Below are 27,808 nucleotides of genomic sequence, written 5' to 3' on the forward strand. Positions count from 1 at the left end.
AGTTCCGGTTCACATCAAGGCTATTTCCGGGTTCACATTGCAAAGGTCAAGTTCCCAGAGCAAAGCCTGAGGTAGCAGTTTTTGTGTTTTCAGCAGAGTCCGCAACCTTTTGCAAGTATGTTGCATTTCACAAGCTACAACAAAGGCCGAAGTAAGTCATGAGATGGTTATGAGATGAGATCAGGTTTTGAGCGAAATTGAAAGTGCAGTGCCATTTGCTGACTGCTGAGGGTCTGTGAATTGTATACGATGTATGTATAAGATTGCCTATTATGGAACAACGGGTGATTTGTAACCCACCAATGAAGTGTTTCAAGGAGGGAACCCCAGATTTTAATAAAAGCGAGCTGGAGAGAGTGCTCGGGGTGTGACTTCACTCTCACTTCTGACTCTCAACCTTTGGAACCTTTGGATTTACAATAAACGCTTGGATTTGATCACCACTGCCTTCTGAGTTTGCTTTGGAATCTTGGGATCTCTTGCAACATCTGGGATTACCCTGAAACATCTGGGATTACCCTGAAACATCTGGGAATATCCTGGAACACCTTAGGTACCTTGCAACACTATCACTATGTAAAAAGAAGAACACTATTATTCAAAAGACAGCTAACTTTGCAGCTCTCCAGCACCAGAGGTAGTGATGAAACAAGGGACTTACCCACAGAGTGAAAAGATTCTTAAAATCCTTAAAAAGGTAGCATTCACAACCTGTAAATCTGGCCCAGTAAAGCGTCACAAAACTTTCAAAAGAAGCAGCTGCAGTTGAACCCACTGGGGGAGGTTACGACAAGTTATAAATTACAAATTTACCAAATTCCAAGCAACAATTATAAAACGGGAGTTAAAAATAATAATTATTATTATTGTGAATACTTAAGTACTGCTTTTAACAAAAATTGGTTCACAAAACTACCTGCCATTAGATCTTTAAAGTTCCCTCCACTGCCCCACAACCTAAGATTTCAAAAGGAAAAGAAATCAACACTTCAAAAAAAAATAAACATTCAAAAGTACAATAACCTTATTTGGCCACTTGGTACTAGAAACTTAACTCCATCAGAAATATTCACCTCCTTAACAGGAGGTGTTACCAAAAGAACGAAAAAAATGGTTTTAAAGGTAGTTCATAGATTGCATTTGTACCCCACAAAATTACATAAAATTAATAACTCAGATATGAGCTGGAAGAACTGCGGAAGGAAGGGTACATTGGAACATGTACCCTTTTAGGATTTTTTGTCCTAAAATAGAAAAAATTGTCATGAAATAATTAAATGGATAGGAACTTTGACAAATCAAAAAGTCACTAGGAATGGAACATTATTTTCATTATTCACTGGGGGAAATGAGAAGACTAATAAAGAGTTAATTGTGAATCTTATTGGACCAGCAAGGTGTGAGACTGCAAAAAGCAGGAGAAATGCCCAAGATCTTTCAGAGGTTTTTGAACAGGACCTGGCAAATAGTAACAATGGAAAAATTGACTAATAAGGCCAGAATATATAGAGGAGAAATAAAGCATGATCAATTTATGAAAATTTGGCAGCCTTTATTAATATATGAAAGAAAGGTGCTACAGCAGGTGCTGGGGCTATAGTAGGTCATGGCGCTTCACTGACCCCACCCTATTATGTAAGGACTGTTCTCATAGGTCCCATTTGGTAAGGAATGCCCCCTTCTTCTGCCAGGGAAAAATAGAATTTCCTCCCCTGAGAATTCCTATTCCTGGTAGAGGAAAGGGGGCATTCCATCCACCACTATCAGAACCCACTCTCCTGAGCAGTAGGCAGCATATGAGGTGGTTGGCAAGGATTCCCTGTGGGAAGATACTAATAAACCAATTTAGATATGGTTCAGACAGCTGGTTTTGGCACAACATCAAAGCAGAACGTTATCTGGCTGATGTTCAGAATTACAGCCTTCCATCTGCTGGATAAAGTTGGCAGACACTGCAAAAGGAAGATGTTTCTGGAGAGTTTTACAAAGTTATCTGGTAGCGAGTTACAGATTATCCAGGTTACAAATTAGAGGGTTACAGGCTATCTGGTAGTGACCCTGACTGAGGTGTTAGAGGTTAAACCACTACCCTCCAAATTGTCAGCTCAAGTGGCTAACAGCGCTGGCAAGAGCACTTGAGCTGGCAGAAGGAAGGAATGTAAATATATTTACTGACTCTAAACATTCATTTCATATATGTCACACCAGTGGGAGAATCTGAAAAGAGAGGATTCATCACAGCGGCAGGGAAGAAAGTGGCTAACGACCAGCTGAACACAAGGAAATCACAAGGTAGGTCTGACTGCCAAGGCAGCTGTGCTGTTGCCACTGGACTTCCAAGCTCTTGCCATGATCCTTTGGCATACCTCTTCACCCACAATTCACAGACCTCAGGAGAAGGTAAACTTCCTACTTTGAGGAACCCAAGAGAAAGACGGAATCTGGAGAATACCCAATGGAAGAATAGCAATATCAGGCATTGCTCTTTGGAATACATTAAAAGGTCTTCGCAAGGCAACACATGTGGAAAGCACAGCAATGGCTGCAATTGTCAATAGGGACTATTTTGCCCTGGTGTCTAGCTGGAGGCCCAAAGAGAAGCAGCCACCTGTGATCTTTGCCAGAAGATGAATGTCAAAGGAGTCTCAGAACACCTATCAGGAGCCAGACCATGGGCATTTGCACCCTTTGAAAGGATCCAGATAGACTTTGCGGAGATGCCCAAGAATTGACCATTTAAATATCTCCTAGTTATGGTGTATCAACTGACTGGCTGGCCTGAGGCCTACCCCAACCCCTGCAACGGCAAGGGTGGTTGTAAAGACCCTGCTGAAAGACGTAATCCCAAGGTTTAGACACCCACAAGTCATAGAATCCGACCAAGGAATACACTTTACGGCCAGTGCTGTGGAAGAATTGGCCCACCTGTAGGGTCAGAATGGAAGTTTCACAAGCTCTGGCATCCTGAATTTTCTGACCAAGTCAAACGTATGAATCAAACCCTTAAAACTGCCATAGTTAAGATCAGTAAGGAGGAACATTTGAAATGGGTAGATGCCTTACCATTGGCTCTAATGAGAATTTGGTCAACACAGAGAGGGAAATTACAGCGATCACCTTTGGAATTAATATTTGGATGGCCATTTCCCACTTATCAGCCTTGTATAAACTGTGAAGGTAGCGCGAGATGAAGAACTCTGCAGCTAGGTATAACACAGTCAGTTTTACTTTCTTCACAGGTATATGTGGCTACCTCAGAGTCTGCCGGCAGACGTTCCAGTACAACAATTCCAGCCAGGTGACTATGTATATGTAAAGAGTCGGAAGATAGCTTTATTACAACCCAAGTGGGAAGGACCGTATCAGGTTCTCTTAAACATGCACAGTGCTGTTTGCATGGTGGAGAAGCCTGTGGGAAATCACCACACTAGGGTCAAAAGAGTTGTATAAGTGTAAGAAGACTTGGACAGAGAGTTCCTGCCTGAAAGAAAGAGACTCTCCAGCGGCAGCATGAGAGTGGCAAGTTGAGCCATGGGGGGGGGGGGGAACTAAAGTACCTTTTCCACAGAAGACCAACAAAGAAAATAGCAAGACTTTCTGCTTAAATATATTTGATAGTAATCTGTGTTAAGGTTTAATAGTTTTGTTAGGAAGAGCGAGCTGGTAAAAGAAGAAATGTATGGTAAACAATCAGTACCATGCTGGATTTGTACGATGATTTCCCATGATGTGGAGTGATATATGATGTGGAGTAATACAGGAGCCAATATGTCTTGGGATATACACAATTCCCTACCCAGAAAGGTGCATATGATCAGTGACCTGGGGAAACTGGCAGTCATCCACCAGAAAGGAAAATGGTGTTTTGTAGGAACTGAATTAGTTGAAGCACATGTCTGTGAATTCTACTTTAACAGGACCCATTGCAGTAGGTCCAGGTCCTTCACTGATAAGAGTCTTTGAGCAGGTGCAGTACCAATGCTGGCCTTCTAATTCTTGAGTGGATCCAAGAGATGGCCAGACCCTGTAGTTGACAGGGAATTCCTCAGCTCATATGACTATGTACCAGGACTTACAAGGGAAGGAATGACCTTGCGTAAATGTAGTCCCAAAGAGGACAACAGCCTGGACACAGAAGGGTGGAGCTGGTGGAAATGCCACAAGGAAGTACATATGGAAGTTGGGCTTGCAGCATAGTATAAACTGGACCCGACACAGGTGGTGGGTACCCGATTTTGCATTTGTGGATGACACGCATAACGTGTGATGCCACCCAGTTGGGGTGGGTCATGCTACCCTGTGTGGCTCTTGCTTCCTTCTGAAGTGAGGAGTCGCATACCCAAGAGTAAACTCAGAAACTATTGGACGGTAATGATGGAAGGCCTTGGTTAGACCAGATTTCTGAAGTGTGGTTGAACAGGTGGTCACAGAAATTAGTGAGGCCATTGTGGCACAGACTAAGAGATACAAGGGGTATGAGCCATGACCATACAGACCACATGAGCCTTAGATCTGATGCTAGCTGCAAAGGAAGAAACGTGTGGTCATAAAAGAAAAATGTTGCGTATTTGTGAACGACACCTCAGAGTAGGTTCTAGACCAAGTAGAACTCCTAGAGGGAATCGCCCAGGTTATGGAACAAAGTATTAATAAAGACACCCCAGAATGGATAAGGAGTGTGTCCGATCGGTTCCAGAGTCTCAGGAGCTGGATCCCGGGCTGCTTTTTAGTTCAAAAAAATGTGCAGCCTAGACCATTTTCCCTATGTAGTGGTCTGCATGCTTCAGGTTTTGGAGTTAGGTTCCCTGATGCAGAAGTCCCGTCCCCCCCAATATAGTAGCCCAGTTAATCCAAGCCTCTGTCTCATATGCTTATTGGAGGGTGCATAGGTAAAGACCAATCAATTTTAACATAACCGAGTATGAAAGTTCGTTGATATGGTTTCAGATTCTCCACTGCAACGGACTTTTGAGAAGTTACCACTTGCAGAGTTTGGTGCAGTGTCAGCGTGGCATTGTTTTACATTTTTGCAAAAGCCTTTAATACCTGGATTTAGTCTTTAATAGAAGGCAAATGGATTCTCATGTCTGCTTCTGCATTCAGTCTGTTGTGATATTGTTTTGGTTGAAGTGTGTAAAGAAAATCTGGCTGCAAAAAGATACGTAAAAGATTTATATATCATTTTTCCTGAAGCTCAAAGCAGTACCTGAAGCTTACAAGTACAGAGCAACCTTGCTCCAAAAGGTAAAGGTGGGAGACAAAGGTGGTGCCAATGTTTTCCACCATTTATCCTATATAAGATTTTTTTAAGAGGGGTAGAAACCATTGAGTGCACACTGATTAGGATTCAAAGGAGATCTGCATGAACAGAAAGACATTTCTGCTCAAGTTAATTTCTCCCCCCCCCCACTTTCCAACTATTCACACACTCTGTTGTGGCCACCATGCTCCACCCCATGCCATTCCACTTGGTACCCACTCCTCAAGAGTGGATCTTGGGTGGCATGGGGGGGGGGAGAGGAAGAAGGGACAGGGAACCAAATTGCATGAACAGAACTCCACTTGTAATTATCTGGATCCTGACCACTATATCTGATTTGCACAATAGGATATAATGATTTATTCAAAAAGAAATTATTTGAATACATGCTCTGATAGTTGACACAGCCAATACTTTTATATGGAAGCTTTTCCATATATACTTTTTGGATATGAACTCTTAAACTTTTTTTTTTAAATAAAAGATCAACAGGTTAACATATCTATTTCTGTGTATATACACAACAACAAGTATGGCTTTTTAATATTGTGACCATGCTTTGTCTTTCCACTGAACAAACTGTTGTCAAGCTGACATTTAGGGCAAACTCACTATTCTTTACCTATTAGTCTATGTTTGCATGTACTGGCAACAGGTAATTGACAAAAGCCTCATGTCTTTGTCTAGTCACAGATTGGTGATCACCAGTATTAACAGATAGGATTAGTAAATGCAAGCAAGCCAGAAGGCTGCAGAGCTCCTACTTGTCTCCTTAGATTTCCCTCTGCTTTATCAGTCTCAGGAGATTTTAGAAAGGCAGAGGTCATTTTCTTTCTGTGTGCTCAGAAAGAGACCATTTTCTGTTTGGAAAAGGACAAGACTGGTAGAAATGTCTTTCCAATATTCTCCTCAGGCACCATGGAGGAACAACAACATCTCCTTCCCGAACAAAGAAACTCCTGTCTCAGAACAAGGAGAAACTATTATTGGCATCTATCTGCTGGCTCTGGGTATGTATTGGCTGTCTCTCTCTCCAGCATATGTATATAATGTATATATAATAAGGGATCTGTATAAGACTTCTCTGTTTAAGGGATAAGGTGTCAAACTGCAACTCCTAGTCTTCATCTACTATGAGACAGAAGTGTTTTAAAGATAACGTGCAAGTATTTGTAGCGGAGGAGGGGAGAACTGGACGTTCAGTTCAGACCACCATACTGGTAAACTGAAATACTAGGCTATAAACTGATTAGGTTCCATTCATAAAGGGATTAAAATGGCTTGTATCCAAGTACTTGGGGTTAACCAGGTTGCATATAATCCAGGCTGTCCTCCTAAAAACTGCACTGAAGGTTTAGACAGAGCAATTAAACTCACTTACTCACACACACACACACACACACACACACACACACACACACACAAAGAGTATGTGCATTATGGCCTCATATTTTAGCAACATAGCTCAGCAATTCATTTAATGTTCTAAAATCCTCATGCTAACGAAACCCCATTTTGCAAAATGAAAGTTTTCAGTTTGCATGCCAGAACTATCACTTATTAAAGCTTATGTGCACAGTGGACTAAAAAGGGATGGAACCAGATAGGTTATTATCTACTCCTTATCTACATTTACTGTGGCAAGACTTCTGAAAGTAGAGATTGGAGTTAAGAAACAAAGCTAATAATAAAATGAATCTCTCTCTTTAAAGATTCTCTCTTCAATTGTTCCCTGTTAGCGGAGCTGAGGGAATCAATCAGTCCTAGACACAGCAGAGTTGAGTTTAGAACTCTGCAACAATAAGTCTGACTGCAAAGAACTGCAGCCATTGTTACAAAATCAGAACAAGACAGGAAAAAGAAACTAACGAGAGGTCTAGCAAAAGGAGGGCAATCCATAAGCCTTTAAACTGGGAACTGAGTAGGTAACAACTCCCTCTTCTGACTGGGATGAATATACATACCCACATCCACTGACTATATCCTGGGTGGCCCTGCTCACAGATAGTCCTCCATCTCCTTAATATGGCTTCCCTTCTATCCAACAATCTGTTGAACACTTTGGGTTCCTATCCAGGATCACAATCACAGATAGTGGAGTGGTAATATTAGACAGGCACAATAATATAGGCTTAAATAATCAAATCGGTTTCTATAATAAGAGCAGAATTTACTGATCCACTTGTTATGCCAAGGTAACATTGTAAGGAAAAATTCTCTTACGTTTTCTAAACCCGCATTTTCAAATGCAGTTGGTTATAGAATTGTTGTTTAGCTGCTTGCAAGCTTGAAGTGTTTCCCTTTAGCTAGTCAGAGCCACATAATTTTATTTAGTTATTTTTTAGTTATGTGTTTGCAAGTTTTGCTGTTCATATAGCCAGAAGCACAGAAGATCAGAAATAGGGTTAAAATTGCAATTTTCATTGAATGAAACCGAATCAACAATCAGTCCCCTTTACTATTATACCACATATCCTTTAGCTATCACATAACTGGAGCAAACACCACATACAGATGAATGCCATCTATTTTCTACATTTGTTGGATTGTTTTAATGTGAGAAATTAAAAATTGCCACTTTTTTTGTCAGGCCACTTATTGATCTAGCTCAGCATTCTGTCCCAAGCAATGAATCCACAGGTGCCACTGGAATGTTCACCAGCAAATTATGGTGGCAATATCCCTTGGCTCCCTTGCATCTTCTAGGTCAGGAGTGAAAAACTCCTTCCATATAGTGGTCTGAATAGCATTCCGGACGCTTGCTGGGGACTGGAAGTGACATCATTAGGCTGGAAGTGACGTCATTAAGCAGATAATGGCCAGAAATAAGCACTTTGTTCTCTCACAGAAACTCATTAGCTGCAAATGACAGAAGAAAAAATGTGCAAATCTTGTGCATATTTTTCTAGTTATGAGAGAGCCCAATTATCACACTGGAAGAGCCCAAATATAACAGGGACCAGAGAAATTGCTTTCAGGAGCCACATCCAGCCCGAGTGCCATGTTTTCACCCCTGTTCTAGATTGAGATATCCAATCATTGAATATGAAAGAAGTGCAGGCATATTTCCCCACCAGAAATATGATTGCACAGCTGCTATTAAAAACATCCTGAGTTATAAAAGGGTCAGGAGATGTGCTGAGCTGAAACAATGCTAGGTGAACCAGTCAGATGTAATGGTTTGACTGTTGGCTCAAGGTTGGGGGAGCTCAAGTCCTACCCAGACACACTTTAGGCCATCTGTCAGCCTAATCTATCTTGAGCTCTGTGGAATGAGGGTAGGATATAAGTTTAACAAATATTTGTTGGCATTTGCCTGAAGAGATCTCAAATTCTGTAACGAGAAACAAGCCTGGGCACTTTCCAAACTCACATGGAGTGACAAAAAGTGAACCCATTCATGACAGCTGATAAGGGAGTCCTTCTCCTGCATACAGTCTTCCTTTTCAGAGAGAGATGCATTTAGCTGCTATAATCTCAAACAGATTTTAACAATAAATTAACTTTTGCAGAGGCCTTCACCTCCTCTCCAAGGACACAATTCCTTCTGAGGTTATTAAACTGCCCTGCCCCTTAGAAATGCCAAACTGAGCATGTTCCCTAGGATCTGAGTTTCTCTTTTCCATATAAGGCTGAAGGCAGCTGAAGCTGAAGGCAAGGGAGCTCCTCCAGCCTCTGGTCAGAGAACAAAAGGAGGTCTAAATCTCCCTCTCTTTTGCTTGCAGTTGCTTGCAAGTAACTAGTTACATGCTAGTAATGTATGGCCAGCAGCATTAAGGGGAATAATAAAAGCTTCTTCAAATATGTTAGAAGCAGGAATCCTGCCAGAGAAGCGGTTGGCCCTCTGGATGGTGAGGGAGAGAAAGGGGAAATAAAAGGAGACTTAGAGATGACGGAGAAATTAAGTGAGTTCTTTGCATCTGTCTTCACAGCAGAAGACCTAGGGCAGATACTGCTGCCCGAACAGCCCCTCCTGACCAAGGAATTAAGTCAGATAGAGGTTAAAAGAGAAGATGTTTCAGACCTCATTGATAAATTAAAGATCAATAAGTCACCGGGCCCTGATGGCATCCACCTAAGAATTATTAAGGAATTGAAGAATGAAGTTGCTGATCTCTTGACTAAAATATGCAACTTGTCCCCTCAAAACAGCCACGGTGCCAGAAGATTGGAGGATAGCAAATGTCACACCAATCTTTAAAAAGGGAAAGAGGGGGGACCCAGGAAACTATAGGCTGGTCAGCCTAACATCTATACCGGGTAAGATGGTAGAATGCCTCATCAAAGATAGAATCTCAAAACACATAGACGAACAAGCCTTGCTGAGGGAGAATCAGCATGGCTTCTGTAAGGGTAAGTCTTGCCTCACAAACCTTTTAGAATTCTTTGAAAAGGTCAACAGATATGTGGATGCAGGAGAACCCATGGACATTATACTATATATCTGGACTTTCAGAAGGCTTTCGACACAGTCCCCCACCAAAGGCTACTGAAAAAACTCCACAGTCAGGGAATTAGAGGGCAGGTCCTCTCCTAGATTGAGACCTGGTAGAAGACCAGGAAACAGAGAGTGGGTATCAATGGGCAATTTTCACAATGGAGAGAGGTGAAAAGCGGTGTGCCCCAAGGATCTGTCCTGGGACCGGTGCTTTTCAACCTCTTCATAAATGACCTGGAGACAGGGGTGAGCAGTGAGGTGGCTAAGTTTGCAGACGACACCAAACTCTTCCAAGTGGTGAAGACCAGAAGTGATTGTGAGGAGCTCCAGAAGGATCTCTCCAAACTGGCAGAATGGGCAGCAAAATGGCAGATGCGTTTCAATGTAAGTAAGTGTAAAGTCATACAAATTGGGGCAAAAAATCAAAACTTCACATATAGGCTGATGGGTTCTGAGCTATCTGTGACAAATCAGGAGAGAGATCTTGGGTTGGTGGTGGACAAGTCAATGAAAGTGTCGACCCAATGTGCGGTGGCAGTGAAGAAGGCCAATTCTATATTTGGGATCATTAGAAAAGTTATTGAGAACAAAACGGCTAATATTATAATGCCTTTGTAATCGATGGTAAGGCCACACCTGGAGTATTGCCAGTCCTGGTTACCACATCTCAAAAAGGATATAGTGGAAATGAAAAAGGTACAAAAGATAGCGACTAAGATGAATACTGGGCTGGGGCACCTTCCTTGTGAGGAAAGGCTACGGCGTTTGGGCCTCTTCAGTCTAGAAAGGATACGCCTGAGAGGAGACATAATTGAGACATACAAAAGTATACATGGGAAGGATAAAGTGGATAGAGAGATGCTCTTTACACTCTCACATAATACCAGAACCAGGGGACATCCACTAAAATTGAGTGTTGGGCGGGTTAGGACAGACAAAAGAAAATATTTCTTTACTCAGCGTGTGGTCGGTCTGTGGAACTCCTTGCCACAGGATGTGATGCTGGTGTCTGGCCTAGATGCCTTTAAAAGGGGATTGGACAAGTTTCTGGAGGAAAATCCATTACGGGGTACAAGCCATGATGTGTATGCGCAACCTCCTGATTTTAGAAATGGGTTATGTCAGAATGCCAGTGCAAGGGAGGGCACCAGGATGAGGTCTCTTGTTATCTGGTGTGCTCCCTGGGGCATTTGGTGGGCCGCTGTGAGATACAGGAAGCTGGACTAGATGGGCCTATGGCCTGATCCAGTGGGGCTGTTCTTATGCTTTCTGAGGCCCTGGGAGGCTTCTCTGGGCCTCAGAATACCTCCAGATGCAACCAGAAGGTGCTTCCAGTCACATCTGGAGGTCCTCTGATGGTCCCCACCCACAGATTCCATTATCTGCAGATTTTGGTACCTGAGGGGTCCAGGAACAGAGCCCCCACAGAAACCTAGGTCCAAGCATAAATTCCTCTCCTAGAATTATTCACAACAAAACCTTGAGTTAGCCTTTGAAAAGTTTCTAAATAGATCTGAAAAAAACTTAGGACTAAAGCTCCCTGTTGGGCCTTTCATGCTGTAAGAACACATTAGCCTTGGTCCAGTAGGTCTCCATGTATATGATATGACTGTTGTCATCCTTTGATATAAATTGGGAAAAGTTGTCCTCATGCAAATTGCAATATGCATGTTTGTACAATAATTTTCCCCTTCTCAGAAGAGACATCCCCTGCACATGCACAGATAGTAACATGATAGCAGAACTGATACTCATCATACATACTACATGTTTCCTCAATACATACTCTTTGTAACTTTTCTTTACAGGTGCAACTTTACTTAAAAGGTTGCTATTTGCAGCTTTATGTTCACAGCATTTCATTTTCTTTTCAGGCTGGATGTCTTGGTTTGGGAACAGCATTGTAATTTTTGTATTATACAAACAGAGAGCAATCCTGCAGCCCACAGATTACCTGACATTTAATCTGGCTGTATCTGATGCCAGTGTCTCTGTCTTTGGTTACTCCCGGGGGATTATTGAAATCTTCAATGTATTCAGAGATGATGGATTCCTTATCACATCAATATGGACTTGTCAAGTAAGAATTGCATTGTTTGTAAATCACATATTCAAGTAACATTAACAATAATATTGTACTATATATGACCAGTACAGACATAACATGGCCAATTTCTTGCACCCTTTCTCCTTTTTTATACCTTCTCTACTACAAATTCCTCTTGTCAGTTTTAGCCATGGTTCAATGTTACATCTGTAACCATAGTTTAAAATTTAAAGGTGGTTTGTAAATCCTGGTTAAGAGAGATTTGTGAGCATTAACTATAGTTAATAGTGCAGGTATCATCTAAACCAGGCCTGCACATCCTGTGACCCACTGTGCCAAATGCAGCCTTCCCATCATGTCCACTGGACCCAGTGAATGTGGCATTCAGTGAGCTTTCATTTTATTTTGCTCCTTGTTTAAAAAAAAACTTGGGGGTTGTCAATATCTGGAAGGCTACAATTCATGACTCTTGTGCTACATATTTGGTTTGGTGGGTTGGTCAAACCTGGTGCAGGTCTGAATAGAACCATAGTACAGGAAGGGAACCAGGGAGTACAAGAGCTCACTACCCATCCCTGTCCTCTTAAGAGAGTGTCTGCAAATAATCCACACGTGCATAAAATGAACTTAACAGCCCATATAAGGCAAAGAAGAGAAATGAAGGTTTTGTTATTCTCTGTTAGTGTTATTTGACCTTATTTTCTTTGAATTGATTACCCAATGTGAAATATTAGTATTTCTTTCTCTTCTAAGCTAAGTATTAAGCAAACAACCTGTCTCATGAGGGTATGTTTAGCTTTGGTATTGTGGAAACATACTTTATGCATCATTACAACTTTATTATGTGCCTATACTTGTTGTGTCATTCTGCATCTAAGTGACTTATACAGCTGCAAAGTTGTCAACAAGAATTGAGAATGGAAGTCTCTCAGAGCCCTCATAAATCTGAGGGCCAAACTACCCATTACTTTGCTTAAGTTTTCTGTACAAAATGCTGGGAGGGGGATTCCGAATCAGAGACACAATTTAGTGCTTTGGGCTCTCCACTCTTTCAATCCAGGTCATCCCCCACCACACAGAGCAATAGGAATTTTGCTCCATGGTGGGGACCAGAGTTAGGACCCATGTTGGGGGGAAAAGAGTTTAAAGCTCCTTCCCCCATGCAATAGTTCAAATCTGTCCAGATTGCCATTCCTCTCTCTCACAAACAGAGATCCTCTTTAATGAAAGTTAAGTATATCAGTCCAAGTGATATGCTTAATGTTTCCAAGTGCTTCCTCCCCTACTTCTATCAGCCTTCACTCAAAAGATCCTTACAGCACCTGTTCCCTGGAGAAGCCACCAGTATCATTTGCTATACCCATGTAACGAGGTCCATTTGTTTTTCCTGATCTAGCAAACAAACAAAGTTGAATAAAATTACTGGCACTGCAATACATTTTTTGTTGACTGGACCATTTATAAATGCTCTTGTTGCAGAAAGCAAATGTTTATATACTTGAGATTGACACGGAAAATTCTGTTAGCATCTCCATACAAAGCTTGGGAATCCAGCTGGGGCTTCTGCAGTTCAATTTAGATGACATTAATATGGTTTGTTTCAGTAGGTAATTGTTCAGTCTAACATCAGCTTTAAATCATAAGTAACCTGAATTATATATTTTTCATTTGAACTAATGAAAGTGCAAAACATGTCAGAATTTTAGGCTTAGAAATCACTTACTTTGGGTTGCAGTCCTACACATAATTAGGCTACCAATGTGTGCCTAGGCTGGTTAAGTTAGGCTGGTTAAGTCTCATTGGCATTAACAAACCAGTGGAACTACTTAAAGATTACAGCTGCTCCCTTTTGCAAAGTTCTCCCAGGGAGCAATTCAATTCATTTGCAACTGCTGAATTATGCCAGAGGATGCTAGAAAACTATGCATGTCAGGGTTATACCATTTAGATTACAATACTATCCACACTTTCCTGGAAGTAAGCACTATTGAGCGCAATTGGCCTTAATTCCAAATAGACATGCATAGGATTGTGTTCTGCAAATGGTAATCAGAATTGGCCAACATTTCAGAGGGAGATGCCAAAACAAATGTCTGTTTACAATACATACAAAACTGTTAATGAAGGACTGTGTTTCATTAAAAACCAGTACTTGTACATAATAGAGCTTTAAGCAGAACAAATTAAAAAATTAATCAATTTTCAAATCAGAGACTAAGGGCGCAATCCTATCTAATGTTCCAGTGCTGCTGTGCCAATGAAGTATGCACTGCTTCCGATGTTGGGCAGGCAGTCACAGAGGCCTCCTCCAAGGTATGGGAACTTTTGTTCCCTTATCTTTGGGCTGCATTGTGGCTGCACCAGTGCTGGAAAGTTGGACAGGATTGGGCCCTAAATGTTTTCGCCAACAAATTTCCTTAAGGAGTATCATGAGTTAACCACCACCTAATTTGTGGAGTGACGTGTAATGCCAAAGTTCTTGTACTATCACTGTTTGTAAGAGTCCCAGTCAAAATGACAGCCAAACAATGTAGAACAAACTTTTGCCAATACTAACATTCCATTTTCTTAATTTTTTTAAAAAAGCAGCAATAAGGAAACAAAAATGTGCATTAACGCATTTCAGAACATGCAGTCACAGTATGCTATTTTCATGAGAAATCCAACACTGAACACAGTGGTAATATTATGGAGGGGGGAAAAAACCAAGGAAACAAGCCAGCTGAACGCACAATAAGTTCCATGTACATGCAAACTTGTTTTGCTCTGTTTAATATTTAGCATGTTAAGAATATCTTCGTTTATAGATAAACATGATACTCATGAGAATACAACTCATTTATCTCATAGAGCAGACTATCCAAGCATTCCATTAACCAGACCTTCAAAAAAAAAAAAAATTCAGTTGCTAATTATGCGTGGACAGGCTGACATAAAGATGCATGGCAGAAGGTGAGGTGTAAGTGGAAGACACCATAAACTGAGACAAGTTTTGGACAATTGAGACTGAATTGCAAAGTTTCCAGACCATACTTTAAAAAAATTTAGAGGTTGGTCACATCAGAACAGTAAACTAAGGTACAGGTATAGTAAACCAAACCAACTCTTGTATAGGACAATCTCAGCCTGTGGCTGTCTCCCAAAATCAAATTTAGCAAAACTTGAGGTTAACAGATGCAGCTAACATTTCTTTCAGAATTAGGACCTTAGGAACATATTTCAAGATTCAGGGAAGTCTTCAGAATGTAAAACTTAAAAGGTTCCAGTCTAGAATTCAGATTAGGATGCAAGATAAATATTTGGGGAGTAGGTTCAAAGCAAAAAATACTTTTTATTTCAACGGGATGATGCCCTGGCCAGAATGCTCCTGATCACATGAAGGGACTTTTCTTCCTGATGGAAACAATGTCCTCCTTTGGAAAACTACAAGTGGAATTAGGTAGTAGAAGAAAGAAAACAAAAGGAATTAAGTCAGGGCAAAACTACTTGTTATATAAAGGGTCTCTGGGAGGGGGCTGCAGGGGTACATCATACCTGGGCCCAGGAGCCAAATTCTCATTTGAAGGTAGAAGGGAAGGGGCCCAAAAGAAACTTTGTGTACACACACACACAACCCAATAAAATCCCTCTCAGTGGCTCTGGTTATATAGATTAGTTCTCTGTCCTTCTAAAACAAAAAAAAAAAAAAAAACCCTCCCATTTAAATAGCAGCTATAGGAGGGAACAATCTGGAACAAGATCACAACATGCCAGGATGAATATTTTATCTTTTACCTTCATGCAGTGCTTGCAACAAAAGTGCAACTGCTCTTAGTTCTGGGAAGAAAGTTTCCCTCCTTGAACTAAGAGCAGCTTCAGGGGCCATTTTCATCAGCGGGATAGGGTTGAACATGATGTATCACCCCAAAATTTGGCAGCAAAGTATATCTTCCCTGTTGCATGTCAGCAGCATGGATTTACAACCTCCTATCCTGGCAGCTGGCATGGAGCTTTATGCTCAGGCTGGGCCTAAAAGTTCTAGCCAGTTGGCAACCTTTGAGAGGTAGAGAGGGGGTGAACCAGGAGCATCTACTGCAGGATGACTGAAAATAAATTAGGCTAGCAGGGATGAAGGGCAATCCTTTGGGGTCACTAAAGAAAATTGGGGGTCAGGAGTCCCACAACCTCTAACATATTGTACAAAGATATAAACAAATGCCTGACATAGAACCCTGTCAGTAACCTGCATTTCCTGCTGCCAGCAGACCAGAGTGTCTCAAGCTATTCCAAGAGTCCTGCCAAGGCCTCTTCTCAAGTCTCGCCAAATCTGGTGCTCTATTTATCTCCTCAGGCTCCCCTGCCAGCCTGTGTCAGAACTGACCTACGTGTCCTCAAAGAACAGTTCATCCTCTGGGCTTGTGTAACCTTTTGCCTCCAGACAGGCTGCCAACAGGTGGATTACTTTGTGGCAGCTAGGACTCAATTTGAACAAATGAGCTAAAAAAAAATCCCTAAGCCATCAAAATCCACACCCCAACTACCTTTTTATTCAGCGTATCTGTGATCCGTGCATGTCTTCCAGACTTGAGAAATAACATATTTGTTAGCAAATAATAGTAAAAACAGAGGTTCTGAAAATAAGGCAGTTCCAAAAATGATGTGAACTATTATTCCTGTACCTCATTTAACCCCTTTTTCATCCCAATTACTAATACATAGAGGTTTTTACTTCCAGTGAGTGGCAGCCCAATCCTGTGCTACCCGGCGCTGCAGGACCCAGCGGCTCCACAAAGGGCTCCCGCCAGATCCAGAGCCTCCTGCGCTACCGCGAGAGGCTCCTCAGAAGAAGGGGACATTTGTCCCCTTCCCCCAAGTAAGGGAAGCAGTCCCACAATGGCGACTGTTTGGTCGCCGCTAAAGTGAAGGTACTCATGTAGGACGAGCAGCCCTGCTGAAGCGCCCTGGATCCTGCGGAGCTCGGCTCCGCAGACCAACCTCTCTCCCACCCCCGGGAATGCCCCCCCATGCCCCCAACCACACCTCTCCCTCCCCGGAACGCCTCCCCCATGCCCCCAACCACACCTCTCCCTCCCCGGAACGCCTCCCCCATGCCCGCAACCACGCCCCCATTTCCCGTTCCGCAGTCCGGCGGTCACCGAGACCGCTGAGCCGCGGAACACAGGCACCCACCGCACGCTGGCTCAGCTAAGACAGCTCTGGCAGGAGCCGAGCGGTAAGCCCTGCAAACATCCCTTATGGCACATTTGCAACTGTGGTCCACGCCACGGAGGCACGGCACAGACCACAGGATTGGGCTCTAAGATAGGATTACAGCCCAAGTCTTACTGAACCCAATGGGCTCACTACTGAGTAAAATAACACCATTTTCAAACACCTCTGCTAATACATCAGGGATAAATTCTATATGACACGGCTCAATCCTATCCAACTTTCCAGCACCAATAAGGCTGCAATGTATTTTTGTAAGGCTGCAATGTACTTTAAGGAGGCTTCCATGATGGCCTCCACTGCAGGATACTGCATCAGCCCTGGAAAGTTGGATAGGATTGGGCCCTCAGAGAGCTTTTTGGCTTATGAAATTCTGTAAAGTGCCCTGCTCAGTGATGATACTGTATTAATATGTTTAGTACTGAGCTTCTGTTCCATGCTTTAAAATGGCAGGAGGAGTGTGATGGTCAGACTCTATCTTCACCAATAAAATACCTAGTTGTGAAATAATATACACCCACAGGATTTTTCTGAAGGAGCTGAAATATGTCTTTAGATGTACATTCACACAAAGATGAGAATGAAATTATGTAAAACCTGCCAGGAAGATTGGCACATCACAAGATATTATAGCCGAGGCATAATTCTAAAAGTGTGTTGCCCATGAGTGTTAGGATGGAGCAGCTGGAGGGAGACGTTGTTTCAGGCAAATGAAGCATAGGTTAAGTTGCAAGGAGGTTTATATGGAACTTGAATAAATGAAAACTTGAACAACTGCTGCACAGCTGTGCTCATCTATTCAGAACATGGTCTTCCTAGTTCTTGTTCTTCTTGCCAACTATTCCCAGCAAGCAGTGGTCCCAGCTGTACTGTTTCCAAGATCACTAAATGTATGCACTTTTCTGACCAGCTGTGCTCTGTCATAAGCAAAGAGAAGGTGAGAGATTCAGAAGGTGGGAGATTTCAGCATGTACGAGTAGCCAGGAAAAGCAATAGTGAACGCTTCTAGTTCAGTTTTTAATGTTTTAAAACATTGAATTCTAATTTTACAAGTTTTGCCTAATCATTTTCCAAATTTAGTTGTTCTTGAGAGAATTAGAGCGCAATCCTAACCCCTTATGTCAGTACTTTTCAGCACTGGCATAGCGGTGCCAATGGGACGTGTGCTGCATCCTGCAGTTGGGTGTCACTCACGGAGGCCTCCTCAAAGTAAAGGAATGTTTGTTCCCTTACATCAGAGTAGAATTGCTCTTAAGTCAGTGCTGGAAAGCACTGACATAAGGGGTTAGGATTGCGCCCTTAGTGACTTTCAGCTATCTGAAAATAGAGACATTGCTGCGCATGGTGTTCATACCATGCACTCATCCTAGACCTGGTGCGTTACCTTGATTAACAATTGTAGCAGTCAAATAATTGTGCCAAACATGTTGATTAGTGGCAATCTTGAGATAAGAGAAATGAGTATGCACACCAGCAGAGTAAGAGAGAAGGAACAGAGGTTGGAGCAAAGTGATATCATCCATGAGAGCACTGAGATACCATCTTTGAAACTACTGTATTTTCAAAAGGACCTTAACCAAGACAGTTTCTGTGGAATCTTTTGTGGGGTGAACTCATCAACGGATTTTATTAGCTGAAGGTCCTAGACGGGTGCTGCCTTTTGCTACTAGGTGAGGGTGCAATACCTAACTCCAGAGGTCCATGGCTCATTAACATGCCTCCTTGATTGAGTTTAACATTGAGTTGGCGAAGAATTCTAGGGTTGGAAAGCCTTCTTTTGTTTGGTAACTTGTTTTTCTTAAGTCTGACAGCTCCTAGGAGTTGGCTTCTGTCACAAGGTGTATTTGTGGCAGAAGCAAGGGGCAGTTTCTCATTAGATTTCTGGAGCAGGCAGAACTCCATTCAAATTGGGGGGGGGGGTGATTTCTCTGATAATCAAAAGGATGGTTTTCCTTTTGACCTGTGGAACTAAGGCCTCTAGCTATCAGTCCTGAAATTCAGCATCACATTATTGGCATGGCCATACTTTCCTAGCAGGTGTCCAGAACCACATACATACAAGCTTGTGCATGTTCCATGCACACATTAAAATAAAAATAAAATGTTTTAAAAGGCTATCAGGCAACAACATGTTGACAGCACTGGACAAGTAACAGATGGTTAAAAACAAGTTCATAGTCTTAACCTAGTCATCCAAAAGCTAGTCCAAATAAAAATATCTTAGAAAGCTTCCAAAAGATACTCAGGTTTTGTTGAAAGCCTACAGGATTTCAACATTTGTAGTACGGTGGTTTAATTTCTACTGTTAAGCAGCTTGTAAAGGCACAGGTGAAAGAAAGAAAGAAAGAAAGAAAGAAAGAAAGAAAGAAAGAAAGAAAGAAAGAAAGAAAGAAAGAAAGAAAAGTAGTGGCACTTGGATTTTAAAAAGTACTAGCTGAAGTACAGGAGATGCAGGTCTATATACAGTTCAGCATTCTTTTCATTTGTGTAAATAATAGACTATGGATCCAACAGTCCTAATAGCATTAACAGATAAAACAAGAGGCAAAGGTACTGTGGTGATGGGAAGAGAGAGCTCTGATGCGAGTGTCTACCTCCTTTCCCTGATTTACCACTATACCAGGGCCCCAAATCCAGTAGACTTCACTGCCACCACGAGGACAAAGCCAAACAGGCTCAGGCACCATTGGAAGCCTCTCTTACAGTTACCTGGAGAATTGTCACAATTCTGCACTTTAGTGCAGAACCAAAATCTGAGAGGACTTGGCCAAAACTTCAGCCAAGCTCAACTACACAACAGGCAGGAGGAGGATTAAGCTATTAAAATGGAAGGGGAAGATGGTTGCATAAGTCAAGGAGAAAAGAAGCCAAACTGGCAGGCTTTGGATAAAAATTGGGCATTTACAGCATCCAGGAACAGATCTTAGCAAAAATACAAGCAGAGGGTTACATCAGATTATAAAGTAACCTGAAATTGCGCAACTGTGTCTCAGTTGCCCCTAGTTGTACTTAATGGAGTCACAGCTTTCCAAATGTCATTAAATCTCACTAACTTCAGAGGGAAGGGGGAGAACTTGGCCAAGGAACCAAACCAGAACACATACAAGCATCCTTGGACATGATCTCAAGAAACCTAGGTTCAGTGATGTTACTGGTCCATCTGATTGGATACGATCATGACCACCTGGGCACCTTCCCTTTAACATAATCAGGTGTGCTTGAATGTCCAATTAGCTGGTGCATATCAGTTCCAGCAAGTGGGCTGGTTAAGGTTTTTGTCCTGGCTAGACCCAGATGAAGACTGTGAATCCTCAAAATGTGTCTGTTTGGCTGTGAAGTCTTTGCAATGGGGCTGGTTTCAGTGGGTAGGAGAAAAACCCCTCACCTACCTTACATTGGACTCCTGTTCAGGAAAATAGAAAGAGCTCAGTCATCACAGGTGCTGTGAATACATACTGTGCCAGTCATTCAGCTCACCTCAACATCCTGGTGATTAACTAAAGAGGAGTCTCTTCAAGATAAACAATATGGCTAACCCCAAAGGGAGGAGGAAGAAAAACCAGAAAATTTTTGTCGCCGGCTGCTATTTCCTGGCTCCTAGAGCTATATAGGAAAGATGGCCTGAAAAGACTTATTCCCTCCTAAAAAGTCTACTTTCAGAACTGCAATATTGTAAATATTAAATAGAATGTTGGCTGCTGTATGACATTTGTGAAAGAATTTCAGTGTTTGAAGGAACTGTAGCCAGAGCGGTCAAGCACATCATGTTGGAAAAGTATAATCTGAGCCACATATCCTCTTCCGTGCATAACCGTCTCCTGTCGCAGTGACCTTAGTTATGTAGTCCAACGTTTCTAGTGTTAACATAAATGAAACTACAGTTCTGGTACCGTTCCCTGGCTCATCTGTAAAAATATGAGCTAGTTATCTCTTGCACCAGTTAGTGAAAGCTACTAGCTCAAAGCGACATGAATTAGTATGCTGTATGTCCTGCAATTGGCAGAGTCCTGCTCACTTATTTCTCTTGTGAGGTTTCACTCACAAGGCGGCTGACAAAATAAAATCACCACCACAATATACATTAAAACATGATACAACTTTAAAGCATTAAAGTAGTTCAACAACAAAGGTGGGAATCAGCAGTAAGACAGCTGAAAACTCAATGAGTGTCAATATACCAGCCATAATAAAGGCAGCCTAAAAACTCAAATCATCTCAAGTCTTTTCAAATATTAAGTCTTGACTAATCTAAAAGCCAGCCTGGTCCAGTAAGCTTCCCCCTGGAAGGAGCTGTAAAGGGCTGAAGTCATTGCAAACACATATTCAGCTACTCACTAACCTGTCTTCAGGAAGCCATGGCAAAGCAGGGCCTTACAAGCTAAACTTCACTGATTGAAGAAGACAGGCCTTGAAGCTGGAAAAATACTTACAAGTAACATTTTGGCTTTAGGCTTCAATTGTTTGCACACTTGCTTGCAAAGAAGTGAGACTTTTTTGTAACTCAGTGAGACTTGCCTTGGAGTAAACATGAAGGAACGTGGTCTACCCAACATATTATTTTGCAGTGGCATGCCTACTGCATACCTACTGCATGCAATGCAGAGATGCCTGCATTGGCTCGGTCATGTCGTGAGAATGGATGATGGCAGACAAAGGCAGAGTAGGAGAAGAAATTGGGAAAGGTAGCGTGATGGGATGTGATAGATGGTTTGGCACAATGAGAGGATGCGGGGACAAAGGAGCGAATAAGCAGCGCATCCTGGGGCATTCCGTGTACAAATGCTTTTATGCGAATGCCCGAAGTCTACGAGCAAAGATGGGAGAACTGGAATGTCTGGTGACAAGGGAAAATATTGACATAGTGGGCATAACGGAAACCTGGTGGAATGCAGAGAATCAGTGGAATACCGCAATCCCGGGCTATAAACTCTACAGGAGGGACAGGCAGGGGCGTGTTGGAGGTGGGGTGGCCCTTTATGTTAAGGAAGGGATAGAATCCAGCAAAGTAGAGATTGAAGGTGGGTCCGACTCCACCATAGAATCTCTGTGGGTTAAATTACCAGGCTTGTGCAGCGATGTAATACTGGGGGCGTGCTATCGTCCTCCAGACCAGAAATCGGATGGGGACCTTGAAATGAGGAAACAGATCAGGGAGGTGACAAGGAGGGATAGGGTTGTAATCATGGGGGACTTCAATTATCCTCATATTGACTGGGTCAATTTGTGTTCTGGTCACGATAAGGAAACCGGATTTCTTGACGTGCTAAATGACTGTGGCTTAGATCAGCTAGTCACGGAGCCCACCAGAGGACAGGTGACTCTGGATTTAATTTTGTGCGGTACGCAGCACCTGGTTAGAGATGTAAACGTTACTGAGCCATTGGGGAACAGTGATCATGCTGCGATCCGTTTTGACGTGCACGTTGGGGGAAGAATACCAGGCAAATCTCTAACAAAAACCCTTGACTTCTGACGGGCGGACTTCCCTCAGATGAGGAGGCTGGTTAGAAGGAGGTTGAAAGGGAGGGTAAAAAGAGTCCAATCTCTCCAGAGTGCATGGAGGCTGCTTAAAACAACAGTAATAGAGGCCCAGCAGAGGTGTATACCGCAAAGAAAGAAGGGTTCCACTAAATCCAAGAGGGTGCCCGCATGGCTAACCAGCCAAGTTAGAGAGGCTGTGAAGGGCAAGGAAGCTTCCTTCCATAAATGGAAGTCTTGCCCTAATGAGGAGAATAAAAAGGAACATAAACTGTGGCAAAAGAAACGTAAGAAGGTGATACTGGAGGCCAAGCGAGACTATGAGGAACGCATGGCCAGCAACATTAAGGGGAATAATAAAAGCTTCTTCAAATATGTTAGAAGCAGGAAACCCGCCAGAGAAGCGGTTGGCCCTCTGGATGGTGAGGGAGGGAAAGGGGAGATAAAAGGAGACTTAGAGATGGCAGAGAAATTAAATGAGTTCTTTGCATCTGTCTTCACGGCAGAAGACCTCGGGCAGATACCGCTGCCCGAACGGCCCCTCCTGACCGAGGAGTTAAGTCAGATAGAGGTTAAAAGAGAAGATGTTTCAGACCTCATTGATAAATTAAAGATCAATAAGTCACCGGGCCCTGATGGCATCCACCCAAGGGTTATTAAGGAATTGAAGAATGAAGTTGCAGATCTCTTGACTAAGGTATGCAACTTGTCCCTCAAAACGGCCATGGTGCCAGAAGATTGGAGGATAGCAAATGTCACGCCTATTTTTAAAAAGGGAAAGAGTGGGGACCCGGGAAACTATAGGCCGGTCAGCCTAACATCCATACCGGGTAAGATGGTGGAATGCCTCATCAAAGATAGGATCTCAAAACACATAGACAAACAGGCCTTGCTGAGGGAGAGTCAGCATGGCTTCTGTAAGGGTAAGTCTTGCCTCACGAGCCTTATAGAATTCTTTGAAAAGGTCAACAGGCATGTGGATGCGGGAGAACCCGTGGACATTATATATCTGGACTTTCAGAAGGCGTTTGACACGGTCCCTCACCAAAGGCTACTGAAAAAACTCCACAGTCAGGGAATTAGAGGACAGGTCCTCTCGTGGATTGAGAACTGGTTGGAGGCCAGGAAGCAGAGAGTGGGTGTCAATGGGCAATTTTCACAATGGAGAGAGGTGAAAAGCGGTGTGCCCCAAGGATCTGTCCTGGGACCGGTGCTTTTCAACCTCTTCATAAATGACCTGGAGACAGGGTTGAGCAGTGAAGTGGCTAAGTTTGCAGACGACATCAAACTTTTCCGAGTGGTAAAGACCAGAAGTGATTGTGAGGAGCTCCAGAAGGATCTCTTCAGACTGGCAGAATGGGCAGCAAAATGGCAGATGCACTTCAATGTCAGTAAGTGTAAAGTCATGCACATTGGGGCAAAAAATCAAAACTTTAGATATAGGCTGATGGGTTCTGAGCTGTCTGTGACAAATCAGGAGAGAGATCTTGGGGTGGTAGTGGACAGGTCGATGAAAGTGTCGACCCAATGTGCGGCGGCAGTGAAGAAGGCCAATTCTATGCTTGGGATCATTAGGAAGGGTATTGAGAACAAAACGGCTAATATTATAATGCCGTTGTACAAATCTATGGTAAGGCCACACCTGGAATATTGTGTCCAGTTCTGGTCGCCGCATCTCAAGAAAGACATAGTGGAAATGGAAAAGGTGCAAAAGAGAGCGACTAAGATGATTACGGGGCTGGGGCACCTTCCTTATGAGGAAAGGCTACGGCATTTGGGCCTCTTCAGCCTAGAAAAGAGATGCCTGAGGGGGGACATGATTGAGACATACGAAATTATGCAGGGGATGGACAGAGTGGATAGAGGGATGCTCTTTACAGTCTCACATAATACCAGAACCAGGGGACATCCACTAAAATTGAGTGTTGGGCGGGTTAGGACAGACAAAAGAAAATATTTCTTTACTCAGCGTGTGGTCGGTCTGTGGAACTCCTTGCCACAGGATGTGGTGCTGGCGTCTAGCCTAGACGCCTTTAAAAGGGGATTGGACAAGTTTCTGGAGGAAAAATCCATTATGGGGTACAAGCCATGATGTGTATGCGCAACCTCCTGATTTTAGAAATGGGTTATGTCAGAATGCCAGATGCAAGGGAGGGCACCAGGATGAGGTCTCTTCTTATCTGGTGTGCTCCCTGGGGCATTTGGTGGGCCACTGTGAGATACAGGAAGCTGGACTAGATGGGCCTATGGCCTGATCCAGTGGGGCTGTTCTTATGTTCTTATGATGGGCGAATGCCAAAGGATCTCCTCTATGGTGAACTCGTGCAAGGAAAGCGCCCTATAGGTAGACCACAGCTGTGATACAAGGACATCTGCAAGAGGGATCTGAAGGCCTTAGGAGTGGATCTCAACAGGTGGGAAACCCTGGCCTCTCAGCAGCCTGCTTGGAGGCAGGCTGTGCAGCATGGCCTTTCCAACAGAGGCCAGCTTGGCCAACAGACTGAGGCAAAGAGGCAAAGAAGGAAGGCCCATAGCCAGGGAGACAGACCAGGGACAGACTGCACTTGCTCCCAGTGTGGAAGGGATTGTCACTCCCAAATTGGCCTTTTCAGCCATACTAGATGCTGTTCCAGAACCACCATTCAGAGCGCGATACCATAGTCTTTCGAGACTGAAGGTTGCCAACATGCCTACTTGAATAGCAGATTCTCTTCTATGTATATAATGCCTTTTATTCCAGCATTTTCTTCCTCCATAATTAACAGCAGCTTGTTGGAAGATATTTCAATCTGGAAAAGCTTGAGGATATATCTTCCCTGGAGCACAGCTTCATGGATCTTCAAAGCAGCCAAGTGGGGCTGTTATTTGGTTGACAAAAATAAGCAAGAGATCTATAATTATGGATCCAGTTTGACCCTAACTGAATAAATTGATTCTTGTTTTGGCCCTTATTAATAACAAGATATTGCTAGGCAATTGCACAACTTCTTTCCCTGTTTTCCTCTTCTCTCACATCAAACATTTTGTTTGTGATTTAGATACTTTTAGGCCCATCTGACAGAATGAAACGGAATCATTAGTCTTCTCCTGCCACTTGGGTTAGTTACATAAGTCCTCTGGAGCAACTAAGTTGAAAGCACTTCTTGAAGTGCACCTGCTCCACTCTGCTTGAGCTAAATTGCCATTGCTTTGTAACAAGTGATCTATGGTTGATGTTGCTGACATGTGGCAGCTGTTTGGACCAGATGGTCTTTGTTCTCTTCTAACTGTACATATAGTGTTGATTTGTAAAGGATGACAAGGGTCCTTTACTTTTGTGGCAGAAGTAAGTTGGGTAAATGTGGGGGCATCAAGGGGGTGTCTCAAAACTTGTCATCTCACTAGATCTTAAGCAAGAGTAATTAATACAACCAGGATGATAATAACCAGCCCTCTCATTTACAGTATGTGAAAACAAGCTCAACCACGTTACAAAGAAGCTGTCTTTTTCAGTGGGACAGCTCCTTCCTTCCTCTGCCTTTTCTTATAATTTGATGCAGTTCTAGCTTCTTAGCAGAAGCCATTCACTTGCAGTCAACAGTAACCTTTATCCACTATTCTTTAAAGAACAGCATAAGGACTCTCTTCAAAGTTAAGACATAGCCCTGAAAACTGATTCTAATGCTAGAATGTACACATAAAAAGAACCATTTAGAAACACATACCAGGCAAACCATCATCTTCTTACATATAAAAAAAAGATGGGCCTTGTCCCTTGCCCTATTAACATGCAAAGCTTGTTTTGCTTTTCCTTAAGCCATTTCTGCCCAATGTTGCATATACGCAACAGGGACCAAATGTGCACACCTGCGGGCCTCCAAAAATGGGTTAACTAAGGGTGTCATCCCATCCACGCTTTCTTGATGGTAAACCCCACTGAACATAGTGGAACTTACTTCTGAGTAGACATACATAGGATTGTGCTGTAAAATTGACTATATGAATGTGAGAAACGGCTAAACCTTAGTTCTAACCCATGTGTTTATAATGACTTTCCATTTTTAAAAAAATAAAGATTAACAATTTGGTTGTAATTTTATTTGTACTAGTCTGGATGCAAGTGTTTTGTAGGGACCAGAGCTCAGTGGTGCAATTACTTACATCCCCAGTTGGTAGCTCAGGTTGCACAACTAGTAGAGACTGCCTCCGAGAGTAGTAGGCTACATAGATTAATGACCTGACCACTTAAGGCAGTTTCATATAAGAATCTGACAACAGAGAAACCTGCCTTGAAATAAACATACATGGTTTCAGGGCTGTTAGATGCTCCCCTATACTTGTAGCTGCTATTACAGTGCAATCTTATGCAAGCCTACTTAAAAATAAGCCCCATTAAGTATAATAGTACTTACTCCTAGGTACCTGCGTATAGGATTGCAGTCGGGCAGCCCAATTCTGAGCTGCCCGTTGCACCAGGACTGCTGCAGTGCCAGAGCAGCTGCCGCAGCATCCTATATACAACAGGGCAGCCGCTGGCAGCTCCTCGGCGGGGGAGAGGGGACTTGCATCCCCGTCCCCCGGTTAAGGCAAGTTGCCCCACAATAGGGCTACTTGATTCGACAGCAATCCTTGGGCTGCCGTAGAATCAAGAGCCTCCATGTTGGGCTTGTGGCCCTACATGGAGGCTGTGGATGTGGAGGAGCAGAGCTCCTCCAGTCCCACCTCCCTCCCATCCCACTCCCCCAGCACACCTCCCCCACCGCAGAATGCCTCCCCCACACCCCTGTCTACCTCTCCACCGCCCAGCAGTTCAGATGACAGTGGAGCATCGGTAGTCCTCTGCAGCTAGCACAGGCACTGGACTGGCACTGAGAGCTGCAGATGTGCCTTAAGGCACATTTGCAATAGTGCAGGCCAGCAGTAAGCTGGTGTGCACCGTTTAGGATTGGGCCCTTACACTGCGATGTTTCAAAAGATTAAAAACTATTTTGTAGTGATGATCAAAGACAGAATCATAGAATAGAGTTGGAAGGGACCCACAAGGTCATCTCATCCAACCCCCTACCTGTAGCAGGAAATTCTCCTAAAGCATCTCCAGCAGGTCTCAGTTGAGCCTCTGCTTGAAGATCTCCAGTGAGAATCCGTCTCTCTTAGTAATTGGTTCTGCTGCTGAATAGGACTGTTTGGAGGGACTGTTGAACTTTGTATATCATCCTGCTTATATGCTTATCAGGCAGGCTTATTCATGTTTACACAGAAATGAGTAAATTTCCAGGTAGGCGTGCATTGGACGGCAGCTTAACTTTGCCAATCTGATTTGTATTTCCACTTATTAACATAAAATGATTTATTTTCTTTCAGTGGCTAGAACTACTAATCCAGTTTCATTGCCAAGCAT

The 27,808-nt window shown here is 43.0% G+C and overlaps 1 protein-coding gene across 1 annotated transcript in view; it reads left to right on the plus strand.

Moving 5' to 3' along the window:
• Positions 1–6,149: 6,149 nt before the first annotated feature.
• LOC136636464 (opsin-5-like) overlaps positions 6,150–27,808 on the plus strand; it is a 30,619-nt gene continuing 8,960 nt past the window's right edge. The window contains exons 1-2 of the mRNA XM_066611548.1: positions 6,150–6,270; positions 11,573–11,778. Coding sequence (XP_066467645.1) covers positions 6,150–6,270; positions 11,573–11,778 — 327 coding nt within the window. The remainder of the gene's footprint in view (positions 6,271–11,572; positions 11,779–27,808) is intronic.

Source organism: Tiliqua scincoides, chromosome 1 (genome assembly GCF_035046505.1).
Source record: "Tiliqua scincoides isolate rTilSci1 chromosome 1, rTilSci1.hap2, whole genome shotgun sequence".
Lineage (NCBI taxonomy): Eukaryota > Metazoa > Chordata > Lepidosauria > Squamata > Scincidae > Tiliqua > Tiliqua scincoides.